General features: G+C 37.6%; 1 protein-coding gene across 1 annotated transcript in view; it reads right to left on the minus strand.

The window, feature by feature from the left end:
- Nucleotides 1-22,989, minus strand: part of FLT3 (fms related receptor tyrosine kinase 3) — a 61,802-nt gene that overhangs the window by 11,287 nt on the left and 27,526 nt on the right. The window contains exons 5-18 of the mRNA XM_026675049.2: nucleotides 22,518-22,632; nucleotides 21,210-21,352; nucleotides 20,006-20,145; nucleotides 18,762-18,915; nucleotides 17,092-17,257; nucleotides 11,841-11,947; nucleotides 10,178-10,286; nucleotides 8,697-8,872; nucleotides 7,876-7,961; nucleotides 7,658-7,790; nucleotides 7,464-7,568; nucleotides 4,349-4,459; nucleotides 2,871-3,024; nucleotides 432-553 (exon numbers count right to left, since the gene is read on the minus strand). Of these exons, the coding sequence (XP_026530834.2) occupies nucleotides 432-553; nucleotides 2,871-3,024; nucleotides 4,349-4,459; nucleotides 7,464-7,568; nucleotides 7,658-7,790; nucleotides 7,876-7,961; nucleotides 8,697-8,872; nucleotides 10,178-10,286; nucleotides 11,841-11,947; nucleotides 17,092-17,257; nucleotides 18,762-18,915; nucleotides 20,006-20,145; nucleotides 21,210-21,352; nucleotides 22,518-22,632 (1,821 nt within the window). The remainder of the gene's footprint in view (nucleotides 1-431; nucleotides 554-2,870; nucleotides 3,025-4,348; nucleotides 4,460-7,463; nucleotides 7,569-7,657; nucleotides 7,791-7,875; nucleotides 7,962-8,696; nucleotides 8,873-10,177; nucleotides 10,287-11,840; nucleotides 11,948-17,091; nucleotides 17,258-18,761; nucleotides 18,916-20,005; nucleotides 20,146-21,209; nucleotides 21,353-22,517; nucleotides 22,633-22,989) is intronic.

The following is a 22,989-nucleotide window of genomic DNA, read 5'->3' on the forward strand; positions in this document are numbered from 1 at the left end:
GCATCAAGCTGACCTTAACCACCTAGTCAGCCACGCCCACCCAGTCAGCCACGCCCACCCAGTTGGCCACACCCAGTGAGTGGCATCAAGTTGGCCACACCCACCCAGTCGGTTACGCTGGCCTGGCCCCCCGAGATCAACCACAGCCCTGATGCGGCCCTCAATGAAATTGAGTTTGACACCCCTGTTTTAGACCATATCTAGGCCCCTGCTCAGTGTAGAAATAAAAATTAAGTGGCTGTGGCTGTGCGTTTCTGCTTGATTAAATCATCTTCAGTTTTTGTCAGTGTGATATCTCTTTAGGTACTTGAAACTAATGCAGTCTTTTTGTTTTAAGGCTAATGAAAGGAGATAGTCCATGCCAGCTTTTATTGATTCTATTGCTAAGTCTATTTAGAGGAAGGGCACCTTATATTGTTATAACCTCTTACCTTCCTCCGAAATCCGGGCATTTCCATATGTGTTAGAGATCACATCTAAGTCTTGTTTTGCGTGTGAGTGATCCATTTGACCAACTGGTAGGTAAGATCCATTTGTCAGTACGATTCTATTTCTGAAGACAAGGGGTACACTTTTTTTTAAAAAAAGAATTTGTTAAAGCATCTATTATAACAATAAGGACAAACACAGCTTGATTATGAAATAATAAATGTAATAAATTTGTACTGAAACTTTGATAATAATGGATTGTTTTTGTAAACAAATTTGGAGCTGTAACCATGCTTAATCAAAACGTTACCTCCTATAACGTGGAACTCACTATTACTGCATTCATTTTAAGTGATCAAGTCTTTTAAATGAGGATCTGTGACAATTTCTGATCAGACAACGTACCACAGAATGAAACCAACCAGTCTCATGTGGCTTCATTGGGACTTCTCTATCAAAATGCACTTTTGATGCTGTATTAGACTATGTCGCCTTAAATAAGTTGGCCCTATGAACTACAGGAAAATAATGGCAGGGTCTGTAAAAGGACATCTAGACTTCTAAACAGAGGCATGGCTCAGACCAAATTGCACGACTGAGAAGCTCACAGAACGTTCCCAGACTTCTCTTATACTGAGTAGTCAATGGACCAGCCATGCACCTCATACAAAACATCATACCTAAAATTTAGTTTAGTTTGAGTAAAGCAGAGGGTCAAACTCTATTTCACTGAGGGCCCCATCAGGGTTGGATTTGACCTTAGGGGGCCAGGTGGGCAAGGCCAGGGTGGGTGTGGCCAGCTTGTCGTCACTCATGTCAGGGGCACTTGTGGAGGTCCAAGTGCTCTGCCAGCAAAAACGGAGCTCGGGAGGGCTGTATTTGGCCCTCACGAGCTCCATTTTCACTGGCAGAGGCACCACGGGCCAGCCCTTCACTGTTTCCAGGGCAGCCCCATGGGCCAGATGTAAGCACCCCATAGGCCGGATCTGGCCCTTGGGCCTTGCATTTGACACCCCTGAAGTAAAGTGTTACTGAGGGAGATTTTCTCAATATTTTCCATGAGTTAATATCATATTTAGTTTGCCAGTGCTTATAGTTTTCTTTGTCGTCTATCTGAATTATACTGGCACCTGTCTGGCCACATTCTTCCTGCAGCTTATGATCAAAGACCTGTCAACTATCGCAGCTTCAAAAAAATTATTAAGAATAAATTGATTGTGATTCATTAAAAAAAAATCCCATCTGTTGTATTATTTCTTCTGATCTTGTAGGGTTATGTGGGTTTGGAAGTAAGATTCATTGTCACCACTAATTTTTGTGTAATGCATAATGAATTTTTCTATGGAGTCCTTGGTGCTCTCTGAGCTTGATTATTTTCTTGCAGAGATTTCAAACTAGGTAACATTGTCATTGCTAGAAGGGAGTACAGTTTTTTTCTCATTTTATATACTAATGGCTTGCCCTGCCAGCTCTACTAGTCTTTTGCCTGTTTGTCCTGCATAGTAGTTGTTATAGTGTTACAGTCCTTAACTCTATGTTGTAGATGACTCCTGTTTTCCCTTCTAGGGTAGTTGGGTATTTTGGTGTACTTTGGAGGGCTTTAGTTGGTTTGTGTGTTATGGTGATGCCGTATAAAAAACTAGCAGAACATATCCATGAAAATCCACTAGTAGTCAGAAGACATGATGAAAACTCCCTAATCTCACAACATATGGACAAACTGAACTGTCATTTCATCTGGGAAACTGTGAGCCTCTGAGACCAAAACAAGTTCAAAAATGTGAGAAATTTCTGGAAGCCTGGCAGTCAGATAAATTGGACCATAGAGATAAATAATATCTGCATATCATTCAAAAGAGACAAACAAGAAGCCAAAAAGGAAACAAAAAGACCAGAACACCTACTCATCAGCAACATCAACATTCAGATGAGCACATCAAGATTAACACTATATCAACAATCAAGAAGTAAACAATACCCCAGTCAAGGAACTACCAACTCAGACAAACAAGCTAACAGTAAACAACAGCCTAATCAAGGAACCACCAAGAACACTCAGACCAACACGGACAAAGTAAACCACTAGTATACAAAATGAGAGTAAACTCCACTCCCTTCTAGCTCTGATCATTATTCAGTTTGGTAACGAAATGTCTGCAAGAAAACAAGAAAGCTTAGAGAGTTACCAATGATGTCACAGTTCAACCCTGAGCTCTAAATATTTGTTTCTATCAGAATTTTTCTATTTTTCGTATTGTTTTGTTAAAACTTCTAAAATAGGAATTACTTGAAATATGAAATGGTGTTACCATGATTGATTGAGCACATGATGCAAAAATGACAATTTGTCTTTAAACTTGCCCAGTTTCTTCCTCTGTGCATAATGTAGATAATTATTTCTCCCTTTTGTTTGCCACAATTAAACCATGGTTGATCTTTACCTTGAAATGATCGGTCCTCGAAAATTGTGATAAAAACTAAAATTGTGCTGACTGAAGACTTCAGTCCATGTTTTGTGAAAGGTGTCTCTTTTGCTTCGTAAGTAGTTCAGGAGGTCCCCATAGCAACAATATTCAAAAATTAAGTAAACTGGTCCTAAAAATACATATTTAATATATAAGGAAGCATCTTTTACTTAATATATACTTAGCATGCATCACATTAAAAAATAGACATTTCTTGGTTGTAGGAAAAAGGAAATGAAAGTTGTTAGAAATTTTCATCTCAATCATATGAAGATGAAATCCCTGTGTCTTATACTTATTCCATGATACTACAAGTCTTTAAATTCCCATTGTAAGGCATGCTAGCTGGGAATTCTAGGAGCTGTATTCTTACTTGTGGCAACTCTTTTCACTTTGAAGTAATATTTGAGAAGTTCTGTTCCAGCTTAAGAAAATTCTCGGTTTCTACGTCCAGCTTATTTCATATAAGGATAAGGGATCTTCCCTGAGACTGCTTAAAGCATCTAAATCCTGAAGATACAGCTCTGCAGGATATTTCAGAGAGGTTGTTTATTAATCTGTCATTTAATATGCTATCTGATATATATATATCACTGGATTGTGGCTGGGGTCTCAAAACTTTTCAAGCTGATGGGTCATAGCAATAGTACTTAGACTTATATACCACTTCATAGTGCTTTACAGCTCTCTCTAAGCAGTTTACAGAGCCAGTAACCTTTAAATGCAATGATGTTCTCTCAAGTGACTATAATGGGAGGATTTCAGTGGTGGGATTAAATTTTTTTTACTACCGGTTCTGTGGGCATGGCTTGGCAGGCATGGTGTGGCTTGGTGGGCATGGCATGGCCTGGTGGGAGTGGCAGGGGAAGGTTACTACAAAATCCCATTCCCTCCCCACCCCACTAACCTACTTTCCAGCTCCTTTCCCCTGTGCAGGGCAACAAAAAAATACCCAGCCAATCAGCTGGGACTCGGGAGGTAGACAATAGATGGGGTGGGGCCAGTCAGAAGTGGTATTTGCCAGTTCTCCAAACTACTGAAAATTTCTGCTACCGGTTCTCCAGAACTGGTCAGAACCTGCTGAATACCACCTCTGGAGGATTTCCCTAGTCCCAAGTGGCTAACACAATTAATACTGCTCACATTTAACAGAAGTCCTACTGGTGTTGTTTCTTGTCATTTCTTCTAACTACCCAATATATTTTCTGCTACTCTAGTTTAAATTTGCATTTTATTTTGCTGGCGAGTTAGGCATACTAACAAGCAATGTACTGGACATTTTATTTTCTAAAAATTCTATAGTGTTTGTGATATCTAAAATCATTCTTGGAAATAAAAGCATGCTAAAGTAGGCGGTTATGAACACACAGATGCCCACCAATGTCATGCCAAGGGCCCCAAATATATGACTTAATACTCTACGTGTTAGTACATTTCAGAAATATGTGGCTCACTTGACTTGGTGCATGCTCCTAGCAGGTTCACAATGTTTTCATGACTTCCAATATGAATCATCATTTTGAGTTCAGACATTAGAGCATCCTTTTCCAAAGAGTCATATTTTTCTGTAAAGGTAACATGGCAGATAGTAACCATACAGAATTTTTACAATAAAATATATAACACATTAGAAATAATTTTATTAACAGAATGTCTAATTTAATCAAATATTTCACTTGAAGCAGGAAATGAGAGAGAACAAGTAAAAGATGGCTGTAGCTCTTACAGCAGTGCCTTGTTTCCTCGTTCTGTGATACCATAGGATAGTCCATTACAACTCAAAAGTAAAAGGAACATAAAGAAGAATAAGAAAGACTCTGCTATGTACCTACCCACACCTGCAGTGATTAGGAAATACCTTCTAAGGAAAGAAGAAAAGAGAAACTCATCCTAAAATAAAATGGGAAAAATGACCCAGAAATAGTCAAGCATTCTTCATTTTTTCTTTTTATTCTCTCTCCTTCTCTCTCCCTCCATCTCTCTCTCTCTCTCTCTCTCTCTCTCTCTCTCTCTCCCTCTCTCTATTATTTTAAAAGACAAAACATGCTACAGATGTGGAAAGGGATGTTTCTAGTCACTCATGGACCCAGCAGTTCAAGTTAGTTGTTGACTGCTGTAACTGTTGTATAAGTTCACTGCACTAAGATTTGATGACAACACATTTCTAGCAAAATACCAGGATATATCACAAATGTAATACAAATGTATTTTTATGTTAAATAGCCTAATTCTCCCATCATATACATTACTTTAGGTACATCTTTGTGGCATGGAACCAGTTTGTATCATTCTCTTTAGTGGATTTTTTTCCCTTGCTCTTTTGTGCAAGAATTGCACATAGAAAGGTATCCATTTGCAAAGGATATCAAAAGAATATAATTACCGTATTTATCGGCGTATAACACGCACAGGCGTATAACACGCATCTTCATTTTAAGAGGAAATTTCAGGAAAGCGCCCGTTTCACCCCCACTCCCACCCCCGCGCGCGCTTCAATCCACAGTGTCCCATTCTGCCTGCCTGCCTGCCTGCCTTAGTTTCTGGTTGTTTGGGAGCAGCTTCGGCTGAGAATAATAACTATTCGCCTCTTTACTCAGCCGAAGCTGTTCCGATTCAACCATTAACGAAGGCAGGCAGGCAGGCAGAACGGAGCACTGCGGGCGGGCGGGCGGGGGGGGTGGGGTGGGGAGAAACGGGCGCTTCAGGGAAGCCCCCGCTTCTTTGAAGCAGTTTCTTCCTGTGCTGGTGGAGGAGCGAGAGAGCGACTGACAGAGCTGACCCAGAGAGAAGGACAGGCTTCGGTTGCTTCCTCCCCCCCCTTCTTTCATTTGTGTCCTTGATCCCCGATCCCAAAATTGTTTAAACCAAAAAGAACTCTATAATTAGAATTCTTATACAATTTTAATTCCTTTAATATAATTTTAATAATATTAAAACTAGCTTTTTAAGGAAAAAGGACTTTTAGAAAAATGATGTAAAGAGACAATGTTCACTGAGATGGAAGCTTTTTTTAAAAAAAGCATCTAATAAAAGGATATTGAATAGCGCATAGCAAAGTCATAGAGTAAAAGCAATGATAGAATATTAGGTCAACATGGACCAGAAATGGACATGGACCAGAAATATATTGATTCACATTACTTTAGTGACTTTCATGGAGAAAATCTATGTAGTTGCTAAAAGTTAGCACTAGCTTTATGGCATGTAATCAATAAGTCTAGTGAGTTAGAAGTTATCTACTTCAACATAAATTTCATATTGGCTGTAGGGGTGGGATTCAAAATTTTTAACAACTGGTTCTGTGGGCATGGCTTAGGTGGTGGGCATGGCTTGGTGGTCATGTGCTGGGTGGTTATAGCTTGGTGGTCATGGCTGGGTGGTTATAGCTTGGTGGTCATGAGTTGGCTGGGTGTGGCCAACTCAATATCACTCACATCGAGGCACGCATCTTCTCGCCTGGCCTCTCATGACTGTGGGGATACTGCAACAGACGTAAGTGGTCATGTCACTTTTTTCAGTGCCATTGTGATTTTAAATGGTCACTCCACACAAGCAAAGTACCAGCAAAGGAGGGGAAAAAAACTCCAGAGACATCCCAGAGACAGGAAGTCTAGTCCTGCCAAGAATATAATAAGGATTAACAGAGAGGCAGTTTCTGTAAGCAACACCAGAATGTTTCCTTCCTGCCTTCCTTACAGGATTAGGCCAGTAATTTCTTCTAACAACCGGTTATCCAAACTGCTTAGAATGTCAACAACTGGTTCTAGCGAATAGGTGCGAACTGGTAGAATCCCACCCCTGGCTGTATGTTTGCATCGCATTTATCCAACAACCAAACCATGTTTTAGTTAGTTCACATGACACGTTGAATTAGGTTAACACATGATAATGTAATAAAATGTCATTGGCTAGATTATAGTTCCATCTGTGGCACAGAGATAACTACTCTAATCTGTTCCTTACTGCTTTCAAACCTTAGAAAGAATTGATCTTCTTCTTTTAATGACCCCATAATCCCTTGTGGGGTAGAGTCTGGGCAACTGAATGGAGCTAGCAGAGTATTTACTGGCCGGATGCCCTTCCTAATGCCCTTCATCAATGCAGAGTTTTGTTCAGCAGATATATTCTCATTATGTCCAGAGAGAGAAATATCTGCCTCTACCTAGGATCGAACTCACAGCTTCCTGATTGCGAGCTGAGAGCATCACCTCTAGGCCACTGCACCACTCTTTAGAAAAAATTGATAGCACACAAATATCAGAAAGCTAATCACCTAACCCATCTTTTAGGATGTACAATAAATGCTACAGCATGGATTCCACGTCAGAAGGCTCTATTGTCTCCAAGAATTCACACTTAAGAGATACATGGCATGATACCTTGACAGAAGAGAAAGATGTTGGTCTTCATTAGTTGATCTTGAGACCACCAATAATAACTGTTTAGAAAGGGATCTGTCAAGCACAAGCAACCAGGCGCACAAGTGTACAGAGTCCAAGCTTACTACTTTAGTGATGGGAGAAAATCGGGTTGATACAGAGATCACATTCTCCTTAAACTTGTAGCTACCTTTAAGCATTTTGACCGCAACTTGGATGGATGCTCCAGCTTCACTAATTCCATATGCAGTAGCATTCATGACTTTCCCAAAGGCACCAGAGCCCAGTTCTTGCCCTATAAAAATATATATATTTTCCTTATTTTGCCATTCATGTTTGCTTATTTTATGATTAGCTTTGGGAAGAGTACCATGGACAGCTCACCAAATTTCAGGTTTTCTCTAGGAAACTCCCACTGGACATCATACTCCAACTCACTGAAATTAATGGAGATGTATTCATTGTTGGAAGAACCAACCATTTGTATCATATGCAGTTGTCTTTCATATCTAAATTGCTAGAGGGAATGGGAAATTGTGAATGGCAAAAGTAACACGCAAAAGGAGACAGAAATGAATAAAGAGTGTCAATTCTGCTGTTACCTTTTTATAGTTTCGGTAAGTTAATATGCACAACGCAGCGATAATTGGAAAGCAGACTCCAAATGTTGCATATAGCGAAAAATTACCTGGAAAGCAAATGCAAAAATTCATGCAATTTGAAAAACAGTTGAATTATGAAAGAGGGAAGTAAATATTTACTCTCCTTGAATGAATGAATGCTTTCTGACAAAATTGACTGTACAGTACTAAAGCTTCCCAGGAAAAAGATTTGCAAATCTTTGAGGTGTTGCATGATCCTTATTAGACTTGCAAATATACATAACACATACATTAAATTAATTTTTATAGACCAAGCTTTCATGTCTTGAAGAACATACATCTGCCCATCAAATGGAAAGTTAAGAATTCATAAAAAGGGCAAAGAATGAAGGTAAGCATACAGTGGTCATACATGAGACTGATCTGTATCTCTGGTGATTTACCCACCTCTGGAGAAGGACATACTAGTGTGTTTCCTGTGAGCAAATATGTCAGCTAAAGTATATTCATTGGAACTTTTTTCAATCTCAGATCCCCATTGATAAAATAGCAATGGTGTTCTGTCTTACTAACTGCAAATGCAGATCACAAAATGCTTACAGTGAAAAATCAAAAATCAAAAGCCAACCATTGGAGTTTGGTGTTTCTACAGTATAGGTTTGGAAGCAAAAAGAAATTTCAGGTGGGTTGAATTTCTTAAATTTGATCTTTAAGACTTGGCCAAAATTGCTCAACATACTACTTCTAAATTCTAAAATTCAATGATCTCCATAATATTTCACCATATACTCAGTAGTCTAAACCGTGTAATTATACACTACCTTTTGATTCAACAAAATAAGATTCACAAGAATAGCCAACTGAATTGTTTGCACAGCATTCAACTAAACGTCCAGTTTGTATGTTCGTTGTATCTAAAGTGCTGCTTGAGATCCAGGATCCAAATACTGTTCCTTGACGTCTTCCATTTGAAATTCCACCTGTGATTTCAGTACAACTGAAAGGAAGAAAAATCTATTCACATTTTCTAATGCTCATGCAAACTATTAAAAATTCAACATTACAAAAAAAAAAAAAAAAAGTGAGAACTTCTGGGGGTTCAGCTGAAGGAAATAGAAAAAAATCAAGATGGCAACTGTGAGCAAAGTCCTGACACCCCCCACTTGCATGTATCACTGGATTGTGGCTGGCATCTTGATGTTTTCGGCATTTTGATTCCCTTCCCCCCACCCCAACAAAATGACCCCGAGAACTTCATATAATCATATGCTTTAGCATTAGGTATGAAGGAACAGTGTAAGCTGGCACCTTTTTTTAGTTACAACTTCTTTATATTTGTCAGATCCTCTTTGGAATGCATGTTAGAGTATTGGTTCACAGAAAGGGAATTCTCAGATTCCATCTGATTACCATTTATGCTAGAAGTGATGTAATATGTTAACCAATCCTAGGGCATATTCTGGCCCTCACTAATGTTGCCTTTATAGATTTTTGCTAGGGTATGCCATCTATCTGGGGGAGGACAATAAGAAGGCCCTCTTATGTTCTGCAGTCCATTGTTGATTATCCATTATCAGGTCTTCTCTTCTCTTCTCATCTCCTCTTACCCTACCCTACCCTACCCTACCTTACCTTACCTTACCTTATCTGTGGTGGTGCAGTGGTTAGAATGCAGCATTGCAGGCAAACTCTGCCCATAGCCAGGAGTTCGATTCTGACTGGCTCAAGGTTGACTCAGCTTTCTATCCTTCCAAGGTTGGTAAAATGAGAACCCAGTTTGCTGGGGGGCAATATGCTGACTCTGTAAATTGCTTGACAGTTTCTGGAACTGTAACTACCAGAATCGTAATTGATGAGATGGCCTGACATGGGAAGACTGCAGGAATGGAACTGGCATGATGTAACCCTAATTTGCAGCAGGAAGAATATAAAATGACAGCATTCTTGGATAATAATGATAAGCCGGGACTCTTATTCTGTTAGCAAGAACATCTATATGGGTTCACTTTCTCTGAAGTTCTCAGTTCGAGGTTTAGGACAAGATGGAAACTTTTCTGTATAATTTATTGAGAAAAATATTTTGAGCTCTGAAAGGTGCACTAGGAAGAGATCTGTCATGGAATTGAGAATCCATTTGTCTGACCCAGTGAGGTCAATTGAAGCTTTTGTTCCCATGGCATTTTATTTACTATTTTAAAAAAAACACAATTATGTCAGTGCTGTATGATCCATAACTATATCATAATCAATGGAGATCAACCACTCACATCAATGGAAAAATTCAAAGTAATTTTTTATTTACTTGATACGTTTTCTGTAACATTCCTTCCAGATCCACAATGAAGCAGGATTGCTTTCAGCAATGCAAGATAACTGATTAAATGTTGAGCTCATTTTTACTTTAGGCTTGCCTGCAAAGATAGTAGCAAAGATAATAGATAGTTTGGTAATTCAATTTTGCAAACGTTGCCAGAACAGCTTCCCTACAACTTAAGTCATTTCTGTTTAACTGCTTCTGATTACAAACTCATTTGTCTAAATGAATAGCTCTTTATATGAATCACAAGATAACTGACTCCAAATCAAGTATATTTAAAGCCAAACTAAGCACAGAATAAAAGATATTACACAGCAATACTATTTTTTTTAATCTTTGACTCGACCTCTCTGTTTTTAACCTTATGTTGTCTTACTTTGTCTTCCCTTATCAGCTGTCTGTTACTGTGTTCAACTCACTAAATCGGATGGTGGATTTGGGCTGCATTGGTCAGGTGAAACTGGATGAAGGCAGATACAGAGCAAAACATCAGGATCATAAATCTATGGCATCAATAATCAAATCAGTAATAAGCTAGTCAATCTATCAATTGATGCATTTAGCTAGATTCTATCCCTCTCTGTTATCTTTCCCAGCTTTTCCAAAATTGATTTCCCTCACATTTCCTTCATTTTGAACAAGTGACTAATGACTGAGAGTTACAGAGTTTGCCTTGAGAACATTACATTAAGCAAAGGCCAGTCTGTCATTTCAAACTTCCAAGCATTTGTCTTGTAGCACAACTGCATGAGATTCCTTCACTGAAGATGTGTGATACTCTATCGTGATGTTTAGACTTTACAGAAAAAAGTAGCTTTATATCTTCCATTCCCATTACTGCACCCAGTCAGTCTATCTAGCTAAGTATTAACCCCCACATCAATCCCCACTCCTGAAGCACAGAAAGGCTACACAACATCAGTGCATGATTGAATAGATTTTTAAGTTATAAATCACAAATATATAAACATGCCGTTGCTTTGCCTAACCTGCCTTTCTGAGGTCTCAGATTTAAAAATTTTCCCATCCAGTTTGGAAATGCTTTCAATCTTGCATATGCCTGCCTAGCAGCAGGCTGTTTAACCATCAAACCATAACCCTTCCCTGCCAGAAGAAGGGCTTTGAAATTTCCATGTCCTTTGAATGCTACATTTACATCCCTGTATGAAAATGTTCAGTCAATTAAAGACATCATTTAGATATGGTTAACTATTTCAAGTACAAAACTAACTTAAAATAATGGCTTTATTGAGTAAAGTGGACTTTCACACACTGATAAGACAGAACTGGAAGAAGTGCATAAGAATAAGTGAGGTCGAGTAGACTGATTTGTCTATATAACTTTAGCTGGCTGAAAGAGACTTTTTTGTTAATTTAGGCAGATATTTTACTAATGCGAGTACACTGCTCCTGGTTTTAACTTATTGTTTTGATTGATTTAACTGAGGTGATACTTGTACTATTTTTAACATTGTTTTCATTATGAACAGGACTTCGTTCATTTCCTACTTAGTCCCAACACATTTTTAAGGGTGACAAGCTGGAGAAGTTTATGATTCAGTGGAAAAGATGGGTAAAAATTAAACTTGTTAATAAATACAGCATGGTACTGAACATTGATTGATCTTGTTTCTTAAAACATACTCACTCTTCACATAGAGTCTTAATGTCCTCTTTACAAACGCATCACTATTTTCTGCGTAGAACAAATATTCGCCAGATTGGTTTTTATGATCACAGAGGCTTGCAGAGATGCTGTTTCATAAAGGAAGGAAGGATCATTCAAGTGTACATTCAGGTGTAGTCTTTACTGAAAGGCTCTATGGTGAGTTTTTAAGCTACCCAGGTTGCTCTCAAAGAATAAAAACCACCAAACAACATTACAACCAAGTAATGTTGTTCTCCTACGAAGGTTTGAGAAGCAGAACCTTCACTATGGCATCTGAAACTATGGAAATAATTCATGGGAACAATTATTTTCTTTTCCTCTATATTGCAATAAGGAAAGGGAGTTTCCTAAACTCTACAGATGGACCAGCCAGCCAGACTTTTAGGAAATCAACCACATACAATATTACATTTGCATCTGGTCATGTACTTAACCTTTCCTCCAAAACCATATATAATACAAAAAAGTAATTTGTTTACTCTACAGAAACCTCCCAACCCCTCAGTTCTGATGATTTGATCTGAAGCAGGGCACAGATGGATTTTGTGGATTTGAAGTTTACTAATATTCCCTTCTATTATGAGGCCAGAAAAAGGTTTTCCAAACACTCTTCTTCCTCTTTTTCAGGATGAAATTCTCTCCACTAAAGGTAGTGGACCATATAGTCTAGCATACTGCTGAAGTGCTGATTGGTAGATAGTTGTTTTTTAAACTTTCTGGTGTGAGGTGTAGGGGATGACTGGCCCAAGCCTACCAGATCAACTTCTCTAGCTAAGACTAGGAGCTGAGACTCTCTAATCCTACTTCATCAGCACTGGCTCTACAAATTTCCAATCAATAATCCAGTCATTTATATAAACTAAGAACAGGGTGGATAGATAATTAGATAGGTATGCAGCTAGATAGATAGGTACATAGATAGACAGATAGATAGATGACATAGCCCCATTTCTAATCTTTTAAAAACTGTAATAACACAAAAAAGTTAAGATTTGTATCTATCAAGGACAGCTTTCATGTCCAGCTTTGATCTGGTGGGAGGGGCGAATAGGTAAGAATCTATAGCACCACTATCAGAATAAACTGAGTTTTAACATAGTAGAGGTCAAAAACTTTCAAATCTTGGGTCAAATGAAGTCTTCCAGGTGTTTCAGTCTGAATCTTCAAACTTTGTTTTCTTTTCTTCATTTATGCTCCATAGTTAATGCTCCATAATTACTCCATGAACTACAAAGCTTATACAAATTGCAAAGAACAGAAAATGCCTGGATCCATTTTTGCTGGTTTTGTGGTCACTCATTTAGTATGCTAAATAAAGATACAACCACATTTCTACCTATATTTGACTTTGACCATCCTGTGGTGGCATGCAGCAACTAAAGATTTCAAGGGAAGTAATGAAACTTCCTTAACAGAAAAAAACAAACTTCTTACCTCCTATTTTGCAAAAACAAGATTACAAAAAGAGGTGCATTTAGTCTGCACCAGCCATCTAGCCCTGCATAATACAGGTAAATGAACAGAGTGAAAGAGCTTGCATTTTCTCTTTCACATGGACTCAAATTTACTACTGCTTGGGCATGACAAGTAGTTCAAAGGAAATAAAGATGGGGCAGGCAGAAGACTCAGAATCAATTTATTGACAGCTGGAAATATATGAGTTGGACTCCTTCCTTCACTTTCCCTGTCAGGCATCAAGATAGTCACACAGGCTAAGGTATACACACCAAACAATCACTGATCTTGGAGTCTTTATTAGTTATTTACAGCAGGGGTCCCCAACCACCGGTCTGCGGACCGGTACCGGTCCGTGGAACAAGTCCTACCGGGCCGCTGGCTTGCTGGGCGCCGCCATCTTGTTTTGATGAAAAAGTGCTTCCGGTGAGCTTTTCCGGGTAAAAAGCTCACTGGAAGCACTTTTTCATCAAAACAAGATGGCGGCGCCCAGCTGATGTCGGTACCGGGCCGCGCCATAAAAAAGGTTGGGGATACCGGGCCGCGGTGTAAAAAAGGTTGGGGATCACTGATTTACAGCATCACTGGAACAGTTTTAGAATCACAATATTACATCTTGCCATTAAGACTTGCTGCAAAGGACAATTCACACAGCCTTATCCTGCTGTTGTTCATATTAGAAAACACCCAGCAGCCAGAAAACAAACAGGAGAGACAGGAACAAGATGTTATTATGCTAGCACAGTGGTAGCTCTTTCAGTTCCCACAGCAAAGGCTGGTTTCCACTGTTGCTAGAAAAGAGTCCAGATGGTTTTTAACATTCCTTGTGGGGTGAAAAGAAAGAGCATAAATGCAATGGGATTCTCAGCAAGGAAGGGCTACTTGCAGATTAGCAGTTTTGAAAGAAAAGGAGTATCTGTAGTGTCTCACCCCTTAAGGAACCTCTGATCATGACTGATGACAAGGAAATAATAATAATAATAATAATAATAATAATAATAATAATAATAATAATAATAATAATAATAATAATAGCCGCACACATTGGAGGAATCATCAATTTTTGTTTGTTTGTTTTAGTCCTGACCTTTTCAGGTGTAAGATTTAATTAAATTATAGATGATGAATGTATTGAAACAACAGCTAAAGTTTCATCAAAATACATGTTGGTGGGATTTCAGTGGTACTGAACAGAAATCCACAGAAGGATATTCTTGGAATCCACCAATATTTAAGCAGAGGGCTAAATCTATGGGTCCAGAAGCTTTCTTAACAATTATAAGAGGAAATAAGCAAATAATAAATAACTATGTTTCCACCAAATGTGTTTTTTTCCTTAAAGACATTTTTCTTAAGAATCAAGGTATAGTATGCGTGATATGGGATATATAAGATCAATTTTTTTAAAAAAGGACTAGAACATTTTTTACAAGCCCCATCTCTGAAGGCAAAATTGCACACATTAATTGGCTTTTTATTGCTGCATGTTTGGTAGCCATAGAAAGCCAGAAATGCTTGCAGGTGAGTGAGGGACACAATTCTCCATTTTTCTTTAGTACAAAGAAACAGGTGAGCTGCACACAAAAAAAGTGCACATTTCTCCATGGTGGTCATAGAAATGTGTTTATCCAACTTCTCTTAGCCTTCAGCAGAATAGCTTAAAAAAAACCTTCTGAGTTTATTTACAATATTGTAAGTAGAAAACAAAAACAAAATTAGTTATGCATAGATTTCAGTTTCATAAGACTGATTCAATCTGGAAAATTAAACCAACTTCTGTTGAAAAATAAAGGAAGATTTGTTGTATCAAAATCAATAAGTTTTACTTTATGCTTGATTGAAGAAGTGAAAGCAAATAAAGAAGGAACAGAAAACCAAAAGGTACCAAGAATGCTTTGTGGAAAACCTTAGAGGAAGTAGTAGGCGGAGTAGAATCAAAATACTAAAAGAGAAAAGAGAAAAAAAAAATTCTGCGAGGAATTTATTTATTTATTTTCAAATATAGAAATCCTTCTCACTGTATTATGCATTGTTTGCCAAACCTTGCTCCTCTTTTCATGTGAGCAAAGAATGAGAACATTTGTTCACATTTTTCTGGGATGGGCTTTTCAACTTTTTGTTTTTTTTACTATAAATTTGCTAAAGTCGCTTCTACTCTCCAGTTTCTTAGTTTCTTTTTAGCATGATAAGAAGTCATTGCTGTCTTTTATCCCCTGGAAATTGCTGCTAATTTTGAACAGAAAAATAGCAGGTCTGATCCCTGCTTTGTTGTGTCTCCTCTGTTCTGCAGGAAAAGAGTAAAAAAATAATACATATTTGACACCTATCCTCAAGAAAATAAGACAAAAAAAAAATAGAGACAGATTCAATTTTTTTTTGAGAGGGACAAAAAAAGGAAACTATTATTAGTAATCATACTAATGAGCCATAAAAGAAGAACATAGTTCCATCCAATTCTGTGTTAGGAGTGTGACTTAATCTCTTTTGCTTTAGAGCGCAGGATTAAAACTAACGTAGAAACTGCAGGAAATTAAATATCAGCTCTGATTTAGGAGAATCTTCTTAAGAGTTCTTTGGAATAAATGATAGGCTCTGGGATGGGCATCCATAGTATGGATCAAAATAAATGTAAGGATAATCACATCAGAAAAAAAAATGTACTGTACATGGTAACCAAATCAAAAAAGAAGGCTGAGGAGATGAGAAATTAGTCAGTCTTAAGTAAAAAGTGCTCTGAAATAGTTCTTTAAATAAACAAAATGCTTTCAGGGTAGAGGAATCCACAAAGCTGCATTGGGGCCACCATGTACTTTCAAGGTCTGTTGCACACAGACCTACCAGCTTCCTCCTTATGTTTGAAAAAAGCTGAAGGGGGGAAAGGAAACATTTATTTTTCGACTTTAATGTTTGCAGAGTCATAGAAGCCAAGACACTAAACTAGCACCTTGTAGTATTCAACTTGCTATCTTAATTTTAAAAAAAGCAATAATTGGATGTTCCAAAATCACATGCAACATTCATTGTGTAGAAGTTAAAAGTACAGTAACAACCCCTCACCCTCAAAGTCTTAAGTACTTCAGCACATGACAGGACCAAACAGCTCCATAGTTGGCCTATCATTAATAGTGTTGCTGCTGCTGTACCATCAGTGCAAACTCCTGCATCACTCAGACCCCCTCATTCAGAGCTATGGGCTTTAAAAAGTTCACCAAAATATTGCCTTGCTGGTCCTCATTACTACCTGATAGAAGGAAAGACAAGATAATTAATTAACTAATGCCAGAAGAGAAGAGGGAACATGCAGAACAAAGAAATGAAAATGAAAATAACTTGAAGACACACAAATGATCTTTTCTGCAGCTTTCTCTGTCCTGGTATCCCTTAGTAACACCTATTCTATACCTCAGTTTTAAAGATAGCCTGATGTTCAACCAAAGGGAAGCACCTTCAAATCAGATCGATACTTAAAAATTTTACACAAAAATCTGTGCAACTTCAACATGCTGAATTACAGTGTGATGTATTCAAATCTCGTTGCTGCATTCTGGAAAAAAAATGTTACACAGCCCCTGATTTGACAAGGCACTCATAGGGTGAGCTACATTAAAGTTCTCTATCATGAACTTTTAATTTAATTGGAGAAACAATAGATTGTGGCATACAAAAAATAAAAAAAAACATATACAACAAATAAATAGCATAGTTTTAAGCATCTTATCAGAAGTGGAGAAAATGCGCCAAAGCGCACAGCAGAAAAATAAAGGAAGTGAATTACCTGTAAGTGTCTGTGTAAGTTTGCTGACATGGAAATGACATTTGGGAAAATATCCAAATGCATCGAATTGGTGGATAGGCTTTAAGTTTAACTTCAAGGCAAGTATTTCCTTCTGTGCCAACTTCAAAATCTTCCTTTGCATTGGTTATATTGATAAACCCTTTGTCTGTTAAATGATAGATCAACATTATTTGGCAGAATTCAGTATCTATTTGAAGGATTTGAACACAAACGCCTTTGGTATTCCTCGGTCTACTCTACAGCAATTAAATGACTACAGAATGAATGGATGGCAGACTTTCATCCTGACAGTGGCACAAATATGAGAATACATTGTAGGCCCTCCTAGATTGTGTTTTTTTATAGTTCAGCTATATGTTTACAAGTAGTAGTGGCAGCTGAATTTGCTTAGGAAGACTAGAGACTGATCTTTAATGTGATAACATTCCCTTGTTATACTGTATATTCCTTGGAAACGGAGAGGCAGGGGATAGTTCTATTTGACTCTCAGCTAATAGTCTTTAGTTGTAATTTCTTCCTTAGAATCATTTAGCTAACTTTCTCCAATAAAGATGATGTCGAACTATGGTTTTCATAATCATCCAATGAACATGGTCACCTTTATTGGTCATGTTGTCTTTACAGATAATATCTTCTGAATACAAACTTTTGAAATTAACAGAGTTAATAAGCCTTGCAGTCAGAACATAACATATTTAAATTGTTTTGACTTTTGATCAGTAGCTCCATCTAACCTATCAAAGGTTATGTTTTTGCAAAAAGCATTTTCTTTCTGTGCAGAAGAAAATAGATAAAAAGTGGCTGGACAATTATATGCATAATAATGTAATATAAGTCAAACAACTCCAGTATAGTAAAATTTTGATTCTCCTATACCAGGGTGGACAATTAATTTTCCCAAGGAGCCATGTGAAAAACTGGGGCTATGAAAATATATAGGAACCCCACGGACTCACATATGTAAATTTTAAAAAAAGTTGCCTTCAAAATAAAAGCAATGCAATTGTTTTGCATCCCTGATATACACTTATTTACATTTGATTTCTAATTTCCTACTGATATCACGCCGGCCAGACAGAGATGATACTGAAAATACCTTGCACACTTGATTGCTTATTTTTCCTCCTCTTTTAGCAAAACCAAATATTCGTTTGCATCAATAATAATGACAATTATTAGTTCAAACCCCTATTACAGTTGAAATTAAATCAACCATGTGATTATATGATAAGCCTAGAAAAGAATGGAGAGTTGTCTAAAGTAGAATGTTCTAAGTCTCTTAAATTTCAATTAGAAAGTATGAGGGGTAAGCCATGAACCATAAGTAATCACAAAATCAATTTTTCAGTTGCCAATTTCTGATGGAAAAACAAGGAAAACAGTTCTTGTTCCTTTGCGCAGGCTCAGAGCACCTTAACTGGTGAATAATCCTCCACTCCAATAATAAAAAGAGAGGGGGTGAGGGAAGAGAGAGAGAGACAAATTGGCCACAATCACTGACATGAGATACAGGTTGTTTTTTTTTTGGGGCGGGGGGGGGAGAACGACATGTGTTTAGCTTCATTTTCAACATTTTATAGAAAAAAACATATATTTTCTCTTATAAATTACCTCTACTACATATAACAGCGTAAATAAATATGTCTTACCTAAAATTCTAACTACAGCCGTTTTCTTGGCAGCAATTTCTTCAGAAGAACAAGTATAATTACCATCATTATGGTGTTCCACGGATGACATAAATGCATACAGAGTCTTAACCCAAGTTGAACCCATTTTCCATCTTCCTTCTAGCGTCATAGTCTAAATGTTTAAATAAATATTAGAATGTAAGAGCTAATAGCTTTTATTCATAGTGCACCTATATAAAGTTTTACATTGGGGGATATGTTAGCGGTGGATGTGTATGGAGATTGTCAGTCATCCAGGTCATGGTTGTCCCAAAGGTGCTTTTTCCAGAGGCAACTATTGTTTTTCTTTGAATATGTTTCGCTTCTTATCCAAGAAGATTCTTGAGCTCTGACTAGATCCTCCCATTCCCCACCACCCAATCAGAGCTGAAAAGCTTCTTGGATGAGAAGTGAAATGTCAAACCGAGAGCAAACTCTCAAACCAAACAAACAAAGGAACAGTTTAACATTATACGTTAGGAAGGGAATTAGCCTTTGCGAACAACTCCAATCAGAGGTGGGCTTCAAAATTTTTAGCAATGGGTTCTCTGCCCTGTTGCTGGGTGGACGTGGCCATGGTGGGCGTGGCCTAGTCGGCCTCCTGCATCATGATGGGGGGGGGTTGTTTTTGCCCTCCCTGGGCTCCAGAGGCTTTCTTGAGCCTCCAGGAGGGTGGAACACCCTCCTCGGGCTCCGGAGGCTCTCTGGAAGGCCGGAAATGGGCCCATTTCTGACCTTCCTGAATTTCTGTAAATCCCGTTTTTCGCCTTCCCTGAGCCTCCACGTGTGCCCTGCACTTACCTGCATCCAAAACAGGCCGCTGGGGACATGGGGATTCCTGGGAGGGGGCGGGGTAGGGTGGATGGGGCCATCCAGAAGTGGGATTTCGAGGTTTTCTGAACTGTGCAGAATCTTAGCTAAAGGAACCCCTGCGAACCCCGAGCAGCCCACCCCTGACTCCAATGTAATGTAAGAAACGAGGCTATTGAAAGAAATCTATTAAGTTAAGAATACTGAACAACTCAAACCTTATTGTAAAGAGAATGGTTAGTATGTTTCATAATAAATTGAATGTGGTAACTGTTCTTATTTGAATTGGAAAGTATGAGAAATGAAATACGTTAAAATCATACGTTTTATTTAAATATTTCAGTTAATATTTAATATAACCAGCTGAATTATGTTAGTAGTAACTATCACAAGAAAAAGGACCATTTCATTACCTTTTCTAATTGCTTGTTTCCAAAATGCCATTTATTTCCAAACTGAGAAGTGTTATACTTGGATCTGCATCTTAAGATCAGTGGATCTCGAACTCTGAGAAATAGTTCCTGCACAGGGCTTTCTGATTTTCTATTCAGATCTGTATTTTGATCAAACATCAAAAACCAACATGCTGAAATCTTTTATAACTTCTACTATTAAATAATGCAAGAGAGGTTTATTTTTCTAGGGAGAGACATTACAATTCTTGCAATGTGAAATTGGTGGGTTAGGAGATGCCAGAGGTAACCTGGATGTTCCATGTGACTCGTAAATAGTGATAAAGATGACAAACAGATAATCAGAGTTGGAAGGGACCTTATAGGTAATCTAGTCCAACCCCTCGCCCAAGCGGGAGACCCTATACCATTTCTGACAAATGGCAGTCCAATCCCTTCTTGATAAACTGCCAGCCTATGATTTAAAATCTAAGGATGTATTTGTGGCCCTGAGTTTAGATGAGGGGTGTCCAATCTGGTCAACATTAAAACTTATGGACTTCCAGAATTCTCCAGCCAGCATACCAAGCCCCTCCCCCAAATCAATTTACCAAAACCTTAAAATTATTTCCCCGGTTTATACAGATGTATATTAGAACATTTAAAAAATGAATTATAACATTTTGCACAAATTCCCGTCTAATACATACTGATAACATATATACAAATGTTACTTACTCTATGCTCAGTGTTATTTACTTCCAACAGAAGAGTTAGAGTTAAAGTCAGAGTTAAATTGCACTAGTATTAAGATTTGTAGCTCATGTTTGAGATTGTGCATTTGAATCTGATTATATACTTAACCTAAACTAAAGCAACCAATCACACTTACCAGTTTTCCCCATATGTAATAATAAATCCAGTCTAAACATCTAGATGATTTTGGGACTATCCATAATAATAATATAAATTTATATTCTGACTCCCAGTGGTTTTGGGTGGTTTATGCTTCCAATCCAGTTATAGCTTCAAATATTGGGGGGGGGGGAAACCTTTAAAATTATTTATGGAGTGAAATAGTAAGGGCAATCCTCTGCTTATATGCCCATGAGTAGTTCTTTCTATGCTGAAGTATATTCTTGACGTTAGGAATCCAATGGCACAGTTAACATAAATTAGGGAACAATATATCCTAAGGCAGAGTCAGTTTGTACTTGAGTATTACCTATTGTATAAAGCTCTGTGCATACTTTGCTCACGTTATTAGTTGCACAGCACGATACATGTGGTTCAAATGACAAGTTGTCTTTTCTTAAGAACAGTTGTGCTTTCTGCATTTCCATCAGGTCATCAAAAACAAATCTGCACCTATAAATCAAAATAGCAATGGTTGAATATAAAAGTTGATGATAGTAATACTGATTTAAATGATAATCCTTTTCATAACTTTTTAGTGTAGCAAAAATATAGCAGTGCAAGTAATGATATTCTATTCTTTACAGGTAACAGGGATAGAACTTTATGTTGCTTCCTAAATAACGATTAATTAATTTATCTTCATTTAGAAATGGGGAAGACGCTTACCTGAATAGTGACTATTTAAATTAGGAATTATGCTTCATCATTGAATAGCTGTAGCTGTGTTTCAAGATACCCACAGTTACAATGAGGTACAGTAGATGAGATTGTGATAACTGCATAATACTGGTAAGTTTAATATAAACTGAATGAACATCATCAAGGGACTCATATACGAAGATCTCAGTCCACTATATCAATCCTTATTTGACCACTAAAGACTCTTAGTTGTTTGATAGGTTAATTGGCAGCTCAGAACATCTACAAATTCCTGTAATCTAGGCTGAGCCACACAAACTCTAAAGCAGGTGTTGTCTGGGCATTTAAATGTATAGCCAATGTTTGAACCAACTAGGGAAAGTTGGTTCAAATATTTTCTGAAACTTAATTCCTAGGTTTATTACACTCTAGAAGCATTGAGGTTTTTGCTAAAGGAGTGATATTGCCTACTGCTCTCATAGCCATTACACATAGCAAAAAATGTTAGGGCAGAAAGATCATTTTGCAATTTCAATGGTTTATGGAAGTTATCAGAAATAAATAAATTCCATATAAATAAATTCATAGGCATTTGCCATAGCATTCTGTCAATTCACTACATGACATTTTCTTTTACAAAAATATCTCAGTCAAGGAACTATCTCAGACAAACATTAAATAACAGCCTAATAAAGGAACCACCAGGAACAACCATGCCAACACTGACAGAACAAGCCACTTATATATAAATGGAAAGCAAATCCCATTCCCCTCTAGTATTGATGATGTAACCTAGTAGGGTAAAGAAGCGTCTGCAAGCAAACCAAGCTCAGAGAGCACCAAGGACGCCACAGTTCAACCCAGTTCAACTGGGTCTTCTCTCAGTGGGAAGATGCCCAAATATACATAAATAATGCAAAAATTGAGAGTCCCAGAAAAGAACAAGAAAAAAAGACAATAGTTTAGAGCCACATACTTGTCATCAGGAACCTGGCAAGGGAACCATTTAAGAACTGGTGTAGGATGTCCTTCTGATATGCATCTCACACTTTCATCTCCATGTTTTATAAAATATGGCTTTTCTGGGCTTCCTATTGAAAAAGATGTGTATAGTGCTTTTTTAGTGCTTTAATGTATGTATTTTGTACATGAATCTGAGTTATTTTTTATGTTGTTATTACAAAAATATGCAAAGATTTTGTCTCTGCTATATACATAATGAAATTACTATGTTTCCCCCACACAAAAAAGTAGTCTATATAACCATAGAAGAACATTAAAAATTAGACATGTGAATAATTTATTATTCATTAGGGCTAAAGAAACCAACCCTGACTTGACTAAAACCATAGATTGAAAGCGGCATGATTCGATTTGAGTTTGCAATCTTTTACTGGATTTGATTTAGTCACTTTGAGATTTGATTTGAATAAAATGTTTGCCAGTTA

This window comes from Notechis scutatus, chromosome 5, assembly GCF_049901735.1.
Source record: "Notechis scutatus isolate UNSWTSFEM ecotype Mainland chromosome 5, rNotScu1.2, whole genome shotgun sequence".
NCBI classification, from domain to species: Eukaryota; Metazoa; Chordata; class Lepidosauria; order Squamata; family Elapidae; genus Notechis; species Notechis scutatus.